Genomic DNA, 19,583 nt, shown 5'->3' with positions numbered 1-19,583 from the left:
TTTATGACTTGGTTCTTAAGAGTTTGGACAATATTAATGTCATTTATAGTATAAGACTGCATCATATGCATTTGAATATTGCTTCTAAGGTAAATAATTTGCATATAACATTGATACTGAGGTCCCAAATCACCAGAGGTGGAGGGACATATTAACTCATTTTAATAGCCATGTTGATTAATTTAGTAATCAACAACACTTCTGTTCTTTTTAAATTATTTATTTCTATGGAGATATAATCAACATATACCACCATAGAAGTTTAAGGTATACAGTATGTCGGTCTGATACATTTATGTATTGCCCTATGATTACCACCATCGTGTTAGCCAACACCCCCATCAGGTCACATAATTATAATTTCTTTTTCTGTGCTGAGAACTTTAACATCTAGGTTCTTAGCAACTTGGAGTTTTATAAAATAGCATTGTTGACTATATTCAGTAGGCTGTGCATTGGACCTCCAGAACTTATCTACTACCTGAAACTTAAGGTTTTAGTTTTTTGATGTTGTTGGAAGTGAATGCATATGTATGTGCAAGGTAGCCTGTTAAAATAGTTATACTGATATAATACCTCTTTAAGGAAACTTTTGTGAATATTCTACATCCAGTTTTATAAATGCCTCAATCCCAGTAGGCTTTCCTCTACAGTGAAAGCATCTTGGTACTCTAAGGGAAAAAGTCAGATTTTATTTTTATTCTTTAAGAATTTACCTTAATTTACTTAGATATAGTAGCTATTTATAAAGTGAATCAACGCTCTGTAGCTCAAACTAACTAAATGATGACAACTCGAATGACTACTCTATAAAGTAAAAACATATGTTTCTTTGTGATGTATATTTATTTATCTGTATATGCTTATACATTTGCCCTTTGCGTTCAAACATAGCGTCCAAAAGCTATCCAGCAAGGCCTTTTACTTGTCATTTATATTTATTTGTTACTAATGATTACCACCTATATGTGTATGTTCAGGAGACTTCTGGGCACAGGAAGACAGGCTTGCAACAGAAAAACCAGCTGGCCTTATGTTACATTAATGGAGATGAGTGTATGAACTTGAACTTGAGCAGTGTCACTGAGACTTCTGAAGAGGGAATTGGTTCGTAAGGTTTTACATCAGAATATATAGGATCCAGTCATGAGTATTTTTTTTAAAACTTCCCAGGGGATTCCAGTGTACAGCTCAGTCTGAGAATCACTAGCCACTGTTAGATTTAGGGTCTCAGGAAAAGCAAAATTTAGGCTGACTTCTAGGTTTCTTATTTATTTGTGTGAATGGTGATGCCATCCATGGTTGAGAAAATGACAAAGGAGGAATAATTTTATTGCAAGGTTTTTCTGTTGTTATCCAGCTTTGTTTACCCGGAGTTCAAAGTATGTACGGAACATCCACGAATTCAATGGAAAGGTCTGGTGTGAAGAGGCGTACTTTGTAGTTATTACAGAAGAGTGATAGCTGAGCTCAGAGAGTGTGCATAGATTCCAGGAAAGCAGCACTTAGAGGCCATCAGAGGAAGAAAAACTGGGGAGCTGGCTGGCAAGGAATGATGGCCAAGTAAGGAGGAGCAGAGTGAGGTGACAAATAACAACAACAACAATAATAATAAAATGAGAGACACCTATGGGAAATATTCATCCAAAATAACAAATGGACAAATATCCATGATGTTTTTTTCAGTTTGGGGATGTAGCTACTTTTGTTTGAGGGGTCTGTTATTCGGACTCACCAAAGTCACATTGCTCGAAAGGAGCTCTTCCTACAGCTACACAACAGAGTATTTTATCTGTTCCTTTGTGTATCTTACACACATGTACATGTGTGGGGGCACACACATGTGCATGCGTGCATGCATGTGCTGATGTCGATGGTCTGCTGGTTGTAGATGAAACTATCACATATTCTTTTTATGTGTTTAGCTAGGATTGTAAGGGGAGGTACATCTATACACATAATTAATTCTAGACGTAGGAAAGGAAAGGTCAATGTGACAAGTTGGTTTAAGCATAACAGCGTCTCCCAACCAATGTTTCTCCCACCTGTCTCCCATCAGGGAACACTGAGCAGACGAGTGCGTAACTAGTAGGGTCCCATGCATGAGAGAGTGGCCAGATTTAAATTTGTGATCTTGTGACCATTGCACATTGGAATTGCCCCCTTTCCTTGGAAGTTTTCTACCCCAAATACATGTTCTGTATTGATGATTCTCGACCATGGCAGCACACGAGAATCATGTGAGAAGCTGTTTAAAAGTCTCACTGCCCCTACCAATTATATCAGAATATATAGGATCCAATCGTCAGTATTTTGAAAAACTTTCCATGCAACTGTAGTGTGTAACCAAGGTTGATCACTTTTTTCTCTATCACAATGATCTATCTGACAATATTTTCATAAATCCACATTATAGGTAAGCTCACGAGATGCAGATTTGGGACTTATATTAGCCTCCTCTGGCTGCCATGACAAAATGCCACAGACTGAGTGGCTTAACCAACAGAAATTTATTTTCTCACGGCTCTGGAAGCTGGAAGTCTGAGATCAAGGTGCCAGCTCAGTCAGGTTCTGATAAAGGCTCTCGTTTTGGCTTGTAGACAGCTGTCTTCTCCCCCAGGGTTCACATGGCCTTTTTTCCTTGCATGAGCAAGGGGCTGGGGAGCAAGCTCTCTGGTGTCTTTTCTTATAAGGGCACCAGTCCCATCAAACCAGGGTCCTATCCTCATGGCCTCTCCTAACCCCAATTATCTCCCAAAGGTTCTGTCTCCCAATACCATCACACCGGAGGTGAGGGCTTCAGCAGCTGAATGAGGGCAGGCGCGCAACTCAGTCCATAGTGGGGATCGTCATGCAGCTCCCTGCCATCATTACTTTTACACCAGGAGGCTTGTTTGGCACGAGCACTAATTCAGCGTAGTCCAGACGGTGAGACTGTCCTGTTGTTGTATATAATTCATTGGTGACACATAACAATGTTGACCCATGACAGAACCAGAGTCAAGCTGCCCTGCTGAAAAGTGTACCGGTTTTGACAGCTATTAAAAACAAAACAAAACCAAAACAAAGTTTGAACAGAACCTGACTTTTCTTGTAAACACTTAGTTTCATTTGGAACTGCTTACTACCTTCAGATTTGCTTTTCTATGCCTTGGTGAGTTTGGTGGAAAGAACAACATGTTATTTAGACAGTCTGATGGCAGTTTTCGTCATGAGAGTGTGGCTGAAGGTCTTCAGTTTCATGTATGTTCTCCCTGGAGTCTGATGGACATGACAGTATTTTTTCTTAATTCCAAGCGAATTTTGGGTCATCTCATTGTGTGTGTGTTGCAAATAAGTTCACAATATCTTTAATAATTTGCAATGCGGTTGCATTGGAAATTCGTTCTATTCAGTAAAATCAACAGATTATGTTGTGTTCTCTGCACAGCATCCAGGGTGAAAAATTCCCATTTCTAATTTCAAGGCTTAAAAGTTTCAAGGTTTTGCCTGTATAGTATTATACTTGTAATTACTGTGGCATTTGAACTGATCCATGGATGAGAGTCTGTTTATCAGGGAAGGAGGGGGTGGGGATAATGGGTAAACAAGGAGGGACCGTTGTCAGACTTCTTCATCCCTGTTCAGATTAGTGAGAGGCCTATATGGTACGTAGATTATAAATAGGGCAGGCAACTTCCAGGGACTGCAAAAAACATTCTTATGGGGTGCCTGGGTGGCACAGCGGTTAAGCGTCTGCCTTCGGCCCAGGGCGTGATCCCGGCATTATGGGATCGAGCCCCACATCAGGCTCTTCCGCTATGAGCCTGCTTCTTCCTCTCCCACTCCCCCTGCTTGTGTTCCCTCTCTCGCTGGCTGTCTCTATCTCTGTCGAATAAATAAATAAAATCTTTAAAAAAAAAAAAAACATTCTTATGGTCTCACACCTGACGGACTTAGCAGCTAGAATTTACAGTAAGTGTTAAGCAATAGGGACATGGTATGGAAAAGTATTGTTGGTGATTAGTTAGAGATCTAAGCCCAAGGGNCTTATGGTCTCACACCTGACAGGGACTTAGCAGCTAGAATTTACATAAGTGTTAAGCAATAGGGACATGGTATGGAAAAGTATTGTTGGTGATTAGTTAGAGATCTAAGCCCAAGGGGTATGAAAAGATCTATGTTGTTCATTTCTGTTTCCCCAGCACGTGGCATGAAGCCATGCCCACCATAAATATTCAGGATCTGTTACTGGAAGGATTCCAGAATGACCAAAGGCACACACATGAGAATATAAAACTAGGTCCATCAGTGAAAGTCTCATGAAATCCTCCTCCCTTTAAGCTTGGTAAAAAGACTATACGTGAGGAAGCAGGGCTCAGAAGTAAAGGCCAAGTACAATATAAAAGGAAAACAAAACCCATATGTTGATCAATTAAGGGGCACAGGCTACACAGCACGTTCTGCTCGCTGCGTGCTTCGCTCAGGATCCTGGGGCCTGTCTCTCCCTCTTTGCCACCACGGGATAGAACGCGCATGATTATTCATCTTAATTTCTGAAACCAGATTCTACCCCAGGTGAGTGAAAGAGACCTGAGGTCTGTATAATGATTTTACGTTAGCAAATCACCTTGAATTTCTACCAAAAGACTTTAAAACCACTCCTATCTTAGTGATTAGCCAGAAAGAATTTCATACCAGGGCGGTTTCTTGTTCAAGTACCGGAAACAGGGTTAGTGCAGGACCTGCTCACAGGCTTGATGTAGAGTGAGGTATGTATAGGTCTGTTGCTGCTGCTGCTGCTGTTGTTATTATCATTATTATTAACCAGGTTGGGTATCTTAATTCTCCACTGTATGCTGACTTTTGTCACAGGGCAGTCACTTTACTTTTTTTTTTTTTTTAAGTAGTCTCAATGCAGGGCTTGAACTCATGACCCTGAGATCAAGACCTGAGTTGAGATTGAAAGTCGGATACTCAACCAACCGACTGAGCCATGCAGGTGCCCCATCATTTCACTTTGATAAAGACTGAGATATATTTCTGTGGGACAAAGATGGCACATTCCCCGAGGTACACTGGGCAGTTACCACACAATATTAGTATTTACTTATTTGGCTGTCCACAGTAAGCAAATATTAATTAGAATCGTGGGTTTTCAGTAGGAGATAGGCTGGGCAGTAAGATGCAAATGGCTGCCATTTTGTACAGTGAATACGCAAAGAGATTTTTCAGACAAGCACCAGACTTCCCGCTGCAGTAGGAGGCTTTCTGGCAAGAAGGGCAGATGGATGGTGAGCCCCTTGAGGTGAATCAGAACCCGCACACATGCTGGAGTCTTCCCAGGAGCAACTGTTTTCTTCCATTCAGTGGGAAAGGACAAAGCCAAAAATGAGAACGCTGGGAAAATGTAGGTGTCTCTATTTCCACAGAATAACCTAAGTTTAATAAAGCCCCCAAAAGAGTGTAGTATATTCTTAAGTTTTAGCCCTTAAGTAAAAATTTAATAACCTTTGTTAATTGAAAAGAAAAGGAAAAGTATTTGGTCATTTTTTTCTTCATCATTTCTATATAGCTAACCATGTGCCGGTGTGTACCATAACGCTAGAAAGCTAATGTAACGTATCACTTTAGGGAAGGAATAAAATCATCATCCTATCCACGTCTCTTACCTTGATTCATAGCCCAAATATGTCTATTCTTGGAACATTACCGCAGCTCTGGTGCTAAGAAAATTGCTGGTGGATGAAGAATGATTCCGCAGCCTTTCATCCTTCACAACGTTCGCGCCCCTTGATTGCTCGAACTTTGCAATGGTGCCATCTAGTGTTCACACGTTCTCAGTACTACAGCTCGGCTGCCTTAGAAACCAAGTAACACACGCAGCAAGCAAGCTACCTTAAAAACTGTGCGGGGGAGAGTCAATGTAAAGAATAGTCAGTCACTGAACATGAGAACTGAATTTTTCACTAAATGTATAGTTCTTATTTATCATTATTGCCTCATTTAGTTATTACATTTCCTTCACAAAGATTTTTATGTATTCTATTTAGTCAGACAAATTATAGATAACATACTCCATGTATTGAAGTTATACTTATTTTATGTTTTATTTTTATCTTCTTCTCTGTACCTTCCTATAACTCTAACACAATGGTCATTGTTTTGAAGGCAACATAACCAACCTAGTCACGGGTTGGGTTGGGTTGGGTTGGCTTAGAGCAGAATTGAAAGATGGAAATCATTTATTGTAATATCTGATTGCACTGACTATCCTGCCCCAGGTTGTGGCTTTGTTAGTGCTGATGATTACACCTTCAAGGGTCCGGGGCTTCATGACATAGCCAGAGAAACAGAAGGGCTTTGATATGCATGAAATAGAGTGTTTTTTCAAAAAAAAAAAAAAACTAGTCTTACCATTGAGACTATGTTAGGACTATAGGTTTAGAAAATTTTGTACAAAGTAATGTGAGGAATTAATGAGCATAGGTACAGTTTTCAAGATGTCCCAGAGATATGATTTTTTTTTTCGTTACTAGCCTTTGAGTTGACTTCTATATTGCCTATCAGTTCGGAATATTAAGAGGAAAAAAATGCATTTAATTATGAAAGAACAAAATTAATTTAAGACAGGCCCTATCAGGTCACCTCCATCATTTTAACATCTGCAGAAGGTTGACAAAAGACCTGTTTTGACTGACTTCGACCCTGAAATGAAGAAGCTCAGCCTTCGCCCTAATTTGGGGGAAGGTGGAGTCCCAGGCTCTGTGAGAATGCTGCCTACACTCAAACCTCATCCAGTCCCATCTGAACTTGGCTCTCCCTTAGCCTTTTGTTACCTCCTCAAGGACAGGATGCTCCCTCCCACTTTGGGCTCTGTTTACCTGCCTTGCTTTAATCAGGCATGCCTCCTTTTGTGCTTCTGCTCTCCCCTGGTTAATTATTACACCCCTTCAGACCTTGCCCTATGCATCATTTCCTCAGAGAAGCCCTCCAACCCCTAATTAGTCCTCTCTTGTTATTAGATATCATCCAACACTTTGCCTTTTTACCACTCACCACACTTTGCAATTATATTCTTGTGTTATTATCTACTTAATATGCCCTGTCCCCACTGGATTATAAATTGTGAGCAGGTTGAAATAATCTTTTTTTAACCATTTGGGGTCTTGGCCACTGCGTGTTTCTATAGTTCAATACAGAGTAGACACGTGGGAAATAGCTGATGAAATCAAACTAAGTCCAAAATTGAGAACGGAGATGCCCATTGTCCCAGCCCATGTAGTTTTGTGAAGTCAGCTCTACTTCCATTTCACCCTCGAGGCAAGAGAATATTCACTGAGGCAGGAAATCCAACTGTATTGTAGCTCTCAAGGTATACGCCTCTGGGGACGTGTCACTTCCTGCAACACGGTCTGGGAGTGGGGTGTTCATTCTCCATACCTACAGAATCCCTGACCTTGTTGACTGCCGCTCTTCCACTTCTCAAGGTCAATTGGCCTTTCAGTATCTGCCCACCAGTTCCTCCTTGCCACATTTCTATCCCCCTCACCTGAAATAATAAATAAATAAATAAATAAACAAAAGTCACCTGTTGTAGTCTTTACTGTCAGCCCTCTTCGTGGATTAACATGGAGATAGAGCAAAATGTAAATTAATGTTTTAAGAAAGTATCCTGTCACTCTGGTAGTCAATAGGGAATAAAAATAAATTTTGCTCATTATACAAGGGACAGGTTGTGTTTTCGTTGTTTGTTTTTATAGTACATTCCTTCTCTTTCTAGAAGACTCTAAGGATTCCCAACTGTCTTAGAATATTAGACAAGAAATCATGCTGAGAATCAATCATCTTCAAAATAAGTTCTGCTTAAAAAGTTATAACATGTCGTACTAAGTTTCTGATATCTATAACCAATCACCCATCTCTTCTAAAGAATAAGAAATGAAGCTAGGATTTGGAACTGATTAATTGTGACATTGAATGCATGCATGCATGCATAGGTGGATTTGGTATTTTTTGTAGATTGTATTATGCTTCATTTAAAGTCTAGTATATTGGCATTGTTTTCCAAAGTTAACACTTTTGCTTAATATCAAGTACACACAAAAGAAAAAGCTTGAACCTCTGGATATTTTCAGACCACACTGAAGTTTCCCAGAGTCCTTCCAGATCCCTCTCCTCTCCACCCGTGGTAGCATTTCATAGGCGTCTTGAAATCGTGTGCTCCTTGAAAGCTGAACTTACTGATTGAATTGCCAACTTGCATAGAATTCTGACTCTTGGATGTGTATTTGATGAAAAACTAAATGGGATAGCATAGGGTGTATTACAAAGAATATCTTCACACTTCTGTCTCCACAGCAACACGGATGTACATACAGTGGCGTCACTTCTTAAACTCTATCTCCGAGAACTTCCAGAACCAGTAATTCCCTATGCAAAGTATGAAGACTTTTTGTCCTGTGCCAAACTGCTCAGCAAGGAAGAAGAAGCTGTAAGTTGGTGCATTTCTTTCTAAAAAAGCCTTCATTTGGGTTTTTTTAGTCAATGTTCTTAGTTTTTGATTTGTTTATTTCCTTTAGTCACATCCTTGGATTGTTTTCCACTACCGTATTTATTGACATTACACACACTTTGATGTTAACACACACAACTCAGGTCCCATTTTGAATCCCCTCTCTTGTCAAAAAGAAAACTGCAGGTGAATAAATGATATGCGCCCTCCTTGCCCACTTCGCTGCTCTAAATGGTTAATTGTGTGCTACATCAGGCCAAACATTCCCTGAACAAAGTGGATGCCTTATTTCATTTTCTCTCTTTCATTGTGTGCCCCTCTAAATTACCGAAACAATGCCTCCTACCAAATCTCATCTACCATTTTTTAAAACAGCTTTATTTTTTAAATTTTTTTATTATTTTTTGTTATGTTAGTCACTGTACAGTACATCCCTAGTTTTCGATGTAAAGTTCCATGATATCATTACTTGTGTATAACACCCAGTGCACCATGCAATACGTGCCCTCCTTACTACCCATCACCAGCCTATCCCATTCCCCCACCCCCCTCCCCTCTGAAGCCCTCAGTTTGTTTCCCAGAGTCCATACTCTGTCATGGTTCATTCCCCCTTCTCTTCACCCCCCCCCTTCTTCTTCCCCTTCTTCTCCTACCAATCTTCCTGCTTCTTATGCTCCATAAATTAGTGAAACCTTATGGTAATTGTCTTTCTCTGCTTGACTTATTTCGCTTAGCATTATCTCCTCCAGTCCCATCCATGTTGTAGCAAATGTTGAGAAATCGTTCTTTTTAATGGCTGAGTAATATTCCATTGTGTATATGGACCACATCTTGCAAGTTGGTACAGCCATTCTGGAAAACAGTGTGGAGGTCCCTTAAAAAGTTAAAAATTGAGCTACCCTATGATCCAGCAATTGCACTACTGGGTATTTACCCCCAAAGATACAGACGTAGTGAAGAGAAGGGCCATATGCACCCCAATGTTCATAGCAGCATTGTCCACATTAGTTAAATCGTGGAAGGAGCCAAGATGCCCTTCAACAGATGACTGGATTAAAACAGCTTTATTGAGATATAATTCATAAACCATTTAATCACCTATTTAAAGTGTACAATCAGTGCATTTTAGTATACAGTTGACCCTCAGACAACAGGGGTTTGAACTGCATGGGTCCTCCTTACGTGGATTTTTTGCAGTACAGTATTATAAATGTATTTTCTCTTCCTTATGATTTTCTTAATATTTTCTTTCCTCTAGCTTACTATATTGTAAGAATTCAGCATATAATACATAAAACATACAAAATATTTGTTAATCAAGTGTTTATGTCATCAGTAAGGTTTCCAGTCCACAACAGGTTATTAGCATTTGAGTTTTGGGGGAGTCAAAAGTTATTCATGGATTTTCAAGTTGGGGGGATGGGGGCCCCTAACCCCTACATTGCTCAAGGGTCAACTGTATTTTCAAAAGTTGTGCAGCCACTACCAAAATCTAATTTTAGAATATATAGCACATTTCTATCATCCTATAACAAACCCCATATCTCTTCCCCAGGCCCCACCTTCCCCCAATCTTGGCAACTGCGAATCTCTTTCTGTATCTATAGACTTGCCTATTTTGGCTATTTTGTATAAATGGAATCATCCACTACATTGTCTTCTGTGACTGGCTTCTTTCACTGTTTTCAAGGTTCATCCACACTAGACCACATATGTTATTATTTCATGCCATTTATGTATGTATGTGTGTATGTATATATGTATGTATTTATCTATCCATTCATCAGTTGTAGCACATGGGCATTGTTTCCGTTGTTTGACTAGTATTAATAATGCTGCTGTGAATATTCACGTGCAAAGTCTGGCAGGGACATACGTCTGCATTTCTCCTGGGTAAACACCCAGGAGGCAGAATTGCTGCGGCATATGTAACTATGTTTTCTAAGGAGGCTCTGTCATTTTAAATTCCCACCAGCGATGTGTGCAGATTCCAGTGTCTCCACATTTGTGCCGATACTTGTTGTTATCTCTCTTTTCTATCACAGCCATCCTAATGTATATAAAGTGAGATCTCCTTGAGCTTGAATTGCATTTCCCTGATGGTTAATGATGTTAAACATTTGCCCATGTACTTATTGGCTCTTCTCATATTTTCTTTGGAAAAATCATTTTCCTATTTTTCATTGGATTATTTTTCTTATTATTGAGTTGTGAGAGTTCTTTAGAGTTGAGATTGGAAGTCTCTTATCAGATATATGATTTGATTTGCAAATATTTCTCCCATTCTATAGGTTGTCTCTTCAGGTTTTTTTTAAAGGTTTATTTACTTATTTTAGAGAGGAGTGGGCAGAGAGAGAAGGAGAGAGAGAATTTCAAGCAGACTCCCTGCTGAGCACGGACCCTGATGCTGGACTCCATCTCATGACCCTGAGATCATAACCTGAGCCAAATTGAAAAGTCAGACACTCAAATGACTGAGTCACCCTGGCGCCCCAAGTCTCTTCAGTTTTTTGATGGTGTCCTTCAAAGCATGAAAGTTTTTAGTTGCAATGAAGTCCAATTTATCTATTTTTCTTTTGTCATTTGTGCTTTTAATGTCATACCTAAGAAGTCTTTAACCAAACTCACCAGGATTTATTCCTATATTTTCTTTTAAGACCTTTGTAATGTTAGCTCTTACATTTAGGTCTTTGATCCATTTTGAGTTAATTGTGGTTTATGATATGAGGAAAGATCCAACTTCATCCTGTGGCATATGGATATCCAGTTGTCTCGGAACCATTTGTTGGAAAGACTATTGTTTCCTCCACTGGATTTTCTTGGCATTCTTGTTGAAATTGCTGCCTATTTTTATAAATGAAGTTTTACTTTGTTATGTAATATTGTCAGTGGCTGCTTTTGTACCACAACAGGAGAGTTGAGTAGTTGAGACAGAGACCATATGTCCCAGAATGCTTGTGATATTTACCATCTGGCCTTTTTCAGGAAGAAGAACAAATTAGATTACATTATCCATTAGCTTTTCTGGGACCATTTACATTTGAGAAGTTCTACAATGAGAAGAACCCAAGCAATTAATCCCTTTGTGAAATGTCTGTGAAGCGTAGGCTTCTCATTCTCCATCCCACCCCAAACGGTGTATCCTAGACGCAGCCCATCTTGAGAGACTTATTTGCAGTAGACGTTGTTTGTCTCTGTTTTGAGCATGCCAGAAATGGGAAAGATCCTCACTACATGAAGGCTACTTTTTTCCCCAGATAACCTTATTATAAATGAGGCTATCTTCCCTTTTTAGTCAACTGTGAGCAAGTATTAAAAATGTTAAAAAGGCTTCACTTAACATCTGTTTCTCCACAAATAGTACTTATGGAAATATTTGAAATACTTTTTCACATCTTTGAAAATATTTGTGAAATGCTCTCTGTAATAGTGGCAAGTTTTCAGGACAGGATTCTTCACTGATGATATGTGAAACTAATGAAAAAAACCTTATACCCATTTTTTATCTGCTTTAATTCCAAGGCCAACACTTAGATAACATGTATTCTCTATTTCTTTTTACTCAGGGTGTTAAGGAATTAGCAAAGCAGGTGAAGAGTTTGCCAGTGGTCAATTACAACCTCCTGAAGTATATTTGCAGGTAAGAATTGTCCTGAAGATACAACTAAACAGAACAAGACGATATTTAGCCTGATACTAACTTACTTTTGACCATGAATAAAATCACTGAACTGCTCTGAGCTCTAGTGTTGACCTCCGTAAAATTAAGAGGTTTGACAAGATGATCTCAAAGGCTTCTTTGACCACTAAAATTGCTCGATTTTGTCATTTGTTGTTTCTGAGTCTCTCTTATGTTCACGTATTAAGGATGTGTTGCTTCGAACTTCCATCAGAATTGTTTGTACATGTACCATGTATCTTAGTTTAGAGAAGAAGCGTTTACCTTGGCACGAGAAAGACCTGTATGGGCATCCGGTTTCTATCACTGACTTCTTATGTATCTGTATGCAATTTTCTTGTCCTCTCTAAGTGTCTTACTAGGAAAAAGAGTATCGGAAACACATATTTCACACAGTTGTTTTAACACTTAAATTATATTTTTAAGTTGAATAAATATTATTTTCTTTCTATTTCTCTCTTACGTCAAGACTCATTGAAAAGACATTATTATTCAATTCCATTAGGACAGTAATTGTGCCTGGTAAAGCTCTCACTCACGATCATATTTACCTCTGGCCCGGGATGGGATGCACCATGTCTGTGCCCCTGGTTAAGAAACCATATGATTTCACTCATATGTGGAAATTAAGAAACAAAACAATCATGGGGGAAAAAAGACAGAGGCAAACCAAGAAACAGACTCTTAATTATAGAGAACAAACAGATGGTTTAGCAGATGGACAGCAGGTGAGTGAATGGGTGGGTCAGGTGATGGGGATTAAGGAGGGCACTTGCTGGGACGCCTGGGTGGATCAGTCATTAAGCGTCTGCCTTCGGCTCAGGTCATGATTCCAGGTTCCTGGGATCAAGTCCCACATCGGGCTCCCTGCTCAGCACGGAGTCTGTTTCTCCCTCTGCCTCTGCCCCCTCCCCCTGATTGTGCTCACTCTCTCTCTCTCTCTCAAATAAATTTTTTTTTAAAAAAAGGAGTGTACTTGCTATGATGAGCACTGGGTGCTGTATGGAAGTGCTGAATCATTAAACTGTACACCTGAAACCAGTGGTACACTGTATGCTAACTAACTGGAATTTAAATAAAAACTTAAAAAGAAATAAAAATTGAAACATATTAAATTTAAATAAAGAGATGATGATTGACACTACAAGTCACTGTAAGGTATCTTAAATGAAAGCCTCCCAGTTTATTTTTAAATGATTCAAATTTTTAATTTAATACAGTATTATCATTTGCATATACTTTTTGTGTCATGATTAGATAAATATTCAGCACACTGGGAACTACGCAGTTTAAGGCTAATGCCAGACACTGTGGACCTCACTGTCAACTGTAACTGAGTAGGAATTCCAGAATCTCCTAATGTAACTTTTTCTGGTGATGGTAGGAAGCAAATATGAGTTTAGGTTTTGTAATTTTTTTTTTAGATTTTATTTATTTATATGAGAGAGAGAGAACTAGTGTGGGGGAGGGGCAGAGGGAGAAGGAGAAGCAGACTCCCCACTGAGCAGGGAGCCCAACATGGGGCTTGATCCCAGGACCCCAAGATCAAGACCTGAGCCAAAGGCAGATGCCCAACCGAGCCACCCAGGCGCCCCAGGTTTCATAATTTAAAAAAAGAAGGAAATAGTATCACTGCTAACATAGATTCATTAACACATCAGGGTTCCATCCTAAGATTTTGAACTAATTCAAGCTGTTGTGGTGAATGAGAAAGGAGGACACCCTCTTTAAGTAAAAGGGAAAAGGCTCTTCCTTGAGAACCGTATTACACATCTTTATCTCCACAGTAGAACTTCACTCCTCTTGAGACATTACGCAGACTTCTAGTTTCAGCTATTTCAAGTAAGAAATTACGCTGGTATGAGTTTTTGCCCTTCTGTTTTACTATAGCTTAGCCTGTCTAACGGTAATGAATATGTGGAACAGGCGCCTTTCTTCAAAGTTAGAAGGGCAAGAGCACAGACTCTAGATTTAGACGATCTGGGTTCACATCTCAGCTCTGCCACCTGTTACTTCTGTGTCCTTGGAGAATATTCCTGACCACTGTGGTGCCTCATATGTCTCATCTGTAAAATGGAGATAATCATAGTATTTACCTCACAGAGTTGCTTTGAGAGTTTAATAAGTTAGTGCAATGACTGACACCTAAAGTGTATTATTTTAAATAATAAAAGTTCTCTTATTTTGCTTAGCATAATACACTCTAGCTTCATTCACGTTGCTGAAAAGGCAAGATTTCATTCTTTTTGATGGCTGAGTAATATTCTGTTTTATCTTTCTATCTATCATCTGTATCACATCTTTATCCATTCATCTATGCTAAGTAAAATAAGTCAGGCAGAGAAAGACAAATACCGTTTGTTTTCCCTCATATGTAGAATTTAAGAAACCAAACATATGAACATAGGGGAAGGGGAAAAAAGAGAGAGAGAAAGAGAGAGGGAAGCACACCATAAGAGAGACTCTTAACTACAGAGAACAAACTGAGGATTGATGGAGGAAAGGTGGATGGGGGAATGGGCTAAATGGGTGATGGGTATTAAGGAGGGCACTTACTGTGTTGAGCACTGGGTGTTAAGTAATGAATCACTAAATCCTACTCCTATATGTTAACTAACTAGAATTTAAATAAAAATTTGAAATAAAAAAATAAATAAGTAAATAAAACCAAATGAAAAATAATAAGTTCTTTTTTATTTTTCATCACTTCCTCTTTGTCTCATCAGTACAATTAATAAACCATGAAATCTAAAAATGAAGAGAGGGTGGGGAATAAAAAAAGGCTGAAAGACTACAAAAACAATCCCTCTTAGTAAAATCATTTGCGGAAAAGTCTATTTCACGCCTCTTATTCTTCAGCACCTAATAAATTGAAGAAAATTGTGCTTATAATTTTTCATATCAGCAGAACCAAGGTTTTAATTTAAACCATGTTTGATCTCATTTTTTAATAGACTATAAATCTGAAGCTCACAAATTACTCAACAAAGAGGGTTGATTCCTTCTCTCTAAAATAAAGGATTGTACTAGAACGATCTTATTTATGGCTCTCAAATTGAATATACATATAAAATGAATGTTTTATTTAAGGATTGAAAGAAAATCCATATTCTTGAATATCTTGTCCATATTAGCATTATCCAAATATACCTGTTCCTGTGATTTACAGAGAAAACCGAGCAAGCCAGGCCAGAGATGATATTTGATATGATTCCCTCAAGTCTGATCCTTAATCATCTGTAATATATTTCCCCCACATTTGACTGAGAGATGTTTGAATTTCTAAATAATATTGTCTCCATAATTGTATTTGAACATATTCTAATTAATAAATTTCCCAATAACCCATTTTCTTCTACTGACAAATTTGATCCCATATTTTGTTCATGTTCCTATACCCAACAGGTTCTTGGATGAAGTACAGTCCTATTCTGGAGTCAACAAAATGAGTGTGCAGAACTTGGCCACTGTCTTTGGCCCTAATATCCTGCGCCCCAAAGTAGAGGATCCTTTGACCATCATGGAGGGTAAGTAAATGATTAGCTTACATCATCATCAAAAGAGCAATTAACTGTCTTTTGTTTGTTTGCTTTGTTTTTTTCTGAAGTTTATTTATTTATAGTCTGTAGACCAAACATGGGGCTCAAACTCACAGCCCCAAGACCAAGAGTCACGTGCTCCGCTGACTGAGCCAGCCAGGTGCCCCAATCAACTATCTTTTGGTTGGTCTGAACCTATTCTCTTCTGAGGAAACTAGGGAAATAAGTAACTCCATGGTAACTTCATTTATTGACCCAAGTTCTTCAAGTGCAAAAATCTTCGATTTGGAAGTCAGGTATTTTTTTGAGGTTACTAAACATAATAAATGCCTAAAAGATTCCTTAGGAGCCTTACAAGAATAAATCAGCTGTAAAGTATTATGCAAGAACTAGAAAAATCTAGTTCACCTTTTGAGCCCCATGCAATTTTCAGAAGATTCAAAAAGTAACTATTTTAAGTGAATATATTTTTATTAATTTTGGTTTTATTTGCTTGATTTCAAGAAGTAGAAAAATTTGGTCTTCTGTAAGATAACGCTGCTTATTAAACTATAATTTGAAATGTGAATTGTTTTTTAGATTATAAAATGCCTCGAATTATTTTCCACAATGAACTTAACTTCTGTTTGTTTCCAGCAGGCCATACTGCTTGAATACCTTTCTTACCAATGGCCATTAGTAGTGCCGTTGTTTTCTAAAAATTGGATGAATTGAACATTAAAGAATTTAATAAGGAAGAGGGAAGGAGAAAGAAAACGAGTCATTTTAGTTTCACTCTGAGCTTATTTAGAGCAAAATATACTCCTGATACTGTTCCTTTCTTGAAAATTCTAAGATTTTCATTCCTCTATGTCTTATGAGACAGAAACAAGGCTTTTAAGTGTTTGTCTGCATCAACTCAGCTTCATTTCCTTGTCAGATATTTAGGGCAATATCAACTGAACATCAGATTTGGGACAATAAGAAAACTTAATTTCTTTTGGAAGAGTTTAGCAGACATTAGAAGATATAAAATGTGAAGCTATAAGAAGCTTACAGGTACTTTAGTCTATAGTTTTCTAAAAACTCTTTTTTATTATAAAACAGAATGCATACGGTAATGAAAACCACCAATAACACACACACACACACACACACACACGTATACACATCTTAATGAATTTATGTAAGGTAACTATTCTAGAAATCACCACCTGGGTCAAGAAGTATCACATTTTTAGGCATCCCAAAAGTCCGTCTCCATGTCCTTTTGCTCCATCTTACTCTCCCACTTACTTATAACTCTATTTTACTATGCAGGCACTTGTATCAGTCACTTCCTTGTATTTCTTTATAGTCTTATCAAACAAATAGATTTCCTAGGCACCATATTTAACCTTCACTATAATTTTATTTGATATTCTTTAAGATCTTGGCCTTACTGACTTCAAGAACATATAAAACATATAAAAAGGATAATAAACCAACATCAGTGGGTTTTAATCCCAGGAAGATCAACTTGGTTAGCCATTTAAAAATCAATGTAATTCACCATATTAGCAGACAAAGATTTAAAAAAAAAAATCCTCCCCATGGATACAAAAAAAGTATTTTATAAAATCTAACACCACTCAGGATAAAGGCTGTTAGCAAATTAGAAATAAAAGGAACTTAACCTAACAACGGTCATCTATAAAAAATTTAGTTATAATATTATGCTTAATGGTGAAAGATGGAATGCTTTCCCGCCTAAGACTGGGCATAAGGTAAGATTGCCTAGTTCTGGCACTTCGACTGTATTAGAAATCCTAGCCAGTGCGATAAAGTATTAAGAAGGAATTAAAGGCATACAAATTAGGAAGTTGTAAAACTTTGTTTATTCACAGACAACATGATAATTTATGTAGAAAATTCTAGGAAATCTACAAGTAAATCTACTATAATAAGTGAACTTATTAAGGTCATATGATACAATGTCGATTTTTAAAAATTCATTGTATTTCTATACACTAACATTGAACAATTTGAAATTGAAATAAAAATATAATTTTAGGGGCGCCTGGGTGGCACAGCGGTTAAGTGTCTGCCTTCTGCTCAGGGCGTGATCCCGGCGTTATGGGATCGAGCCCCACATCAGACTCCTCTGCTATGAGCTTGCTTCTTCCTCTCCCACTCCCCCTGCTTGTGTTCCCTCTCTTGCTGGCTGTCTCTATCTCTGTCAAATAAATAAATAAATAAATAAAATCTTTAAAAAAAAAAAAGAAGAAGAAAATATGCACAAGACATATATCCTGAAAACTGCCAAACATTTATGAAGGAAACTATGTAGGGGCGCCTGGGTGGCTCAGTCATTAACTGTCTGCCTTCGGCTCAGGGCGTGATCCGGGAGTTCTGGGATTGAGCCCCACATCAGGCTCCCCCGCTGGGAGCCTGCTTCTTTCTCTCCCACTCCTCCTGCTTGTGTTCCCTCTCTCACTGGCTGTCTCTCTCTCTGTCAAATGAATAAATAAAATCTTTAAAAAAAATTTAAAAAAAGAGAAAACTATGTAAATGGGGAAATATACTATGTTCGTCAATTAGAATAGTTAAAACCAATCAGCTATTAATTTTCCTAAGTGTACCTATAGTATCAACATAATTCTCAAAAATGTCACAGAAAAAATTTTATTTGTAGAAACTGACAATCTGATTGTAAACCTTACATGGAAATAAAAATTATCTAGACTAGCTAAAACAATTTGAAAGGGAAAAAGAAAGTTGAAATATACTGCTTAATTTAAGACTTAATATAATGCCACAAATAATCAAGGTACTGTGGTATCAATATAAAGATAGACATATAAATCAATGTAATAGAACATAGAGTCCAGAAATAGACTCACACATGTCATCATTTGTTTGTGACATATGTGTCTAGTTCAGTGGGAAAGGGGTAGTCATTTCAATAAATAATACTTGAAAAATTGCATATCTGTTTAAAAAATCCTCTATCCTTACTTCACATCACTCAGAAAACTAACTTAAAATGGATCATAGACCTAAATATAAGAGCTAAAAGCATAAAACTTAGAGAGGAAAACATAGGAGAAAAAACCTTATGGCTTTGAGCTAGTCAAAGACTTACTAGGACACAAAAACCTCTAACCATAAAGAAAAATTGATAAGCTTGACTTGATCAAAATTAAAACTTTTGCTCTCCAAAAGATATCCTTAAGAGAACAAAAAGGCCAGCCATGGAAATGGGGCATATATTGTGTATCAAATATCCGATTAAAGAATTTGTTTTAAAGGTATATAAATAACTCATACAAATAATAGGAGAGTGAACCCAATGGAAAAAAAATGGGTGAAAGATCTGAATTAGACATTTCATCAAAGATAAACCAATAGCAAATAACACATGGAAAGATGCTCAGCATTTTTAGTCATTAGGAAAATGCAAATTTAAGCTCTAATGAGCTACCACAATATATCCTCTATGAAGTATAAAATTGAGACTTAAATAATTAAGTTTGGCTGGTGGAAATACAACATGTTAGAGCCATTTTGCAAGGTTGGGTAGCTTCTTATAAACTTAATTATTAGCCATAAGACCCAACAGAGCAGTGTGTTAAGTATTAACCCACATATAGAGAAAATATATGTTCACCCAGAAATTTTAGTCAAATGTTCATATCAACTTTATTTCATAATAGCTCCAATCTGAAAACAGACCAATTGTCCATCAATCAGTGAATAGATAAACAATTTTTGGTACGTTCATAAGATGGCATACTACTCATCAATAAAAAGAATGAACTATTGATACATCCAACACTATGGATAAATGTCAAAAGTATTATGCTAAGTGAATAATGCCTAGACATGAAAGACTTTATACTGTATAATTCCA

At 37.7% G+C, this 19,583-nt stretch overlaps 1 protein-coding gene across 5 annotated transcripts in view; it reads left to right on the top strand.

Moving 5' to 3' along the window:
* Positions 1–19,583, top strand: part of ARHGAP24 (Rho GTPase activating protein 24) — a 500,478-nt gene that overhangs the window by 467,922 nt on the left and 12,973 nt on the right. For all 5 annotated transcript variants that reach the window (XM_034671582.1, XM_002913592.4, XM_019806282.2 and 2 more), the window contains 3 exons: positions 8,341–8,473; positions 12,061–12,134; positions 15,579–15,700. In XM_034671582.1, the coding sequence (XP_034527473.1) occupies positions 8,341–8,473; positions 12,061–12,134; positions 15,579–15,700 (329 nt within the window). The remainder of the gene's footprint in view (positions 1–8,340; positions 8,474–12,060; positions 12,135–15,578; positions 15,701–19,583) is intronic.

Source organism: Ailuropoda melanoleuca, chromosome 11, assembly GCF_002007445.2.
Source record: "Ailuropoda melanoleuca isolate Jingjing chromosome 11, ASM200744v2, whole genome shotgun sequence".
NCBI classification, from domain to species: domain Eukaryota; kingdom Metazoa; phylum Chordata; class Mammalia; order Carnivora; family Ursidae; genus Ailuropoda; species Ailuropoda melanoleuca.
This window is presented reverse-complemented; position numbering and strand designations above follow the sequence as displayed.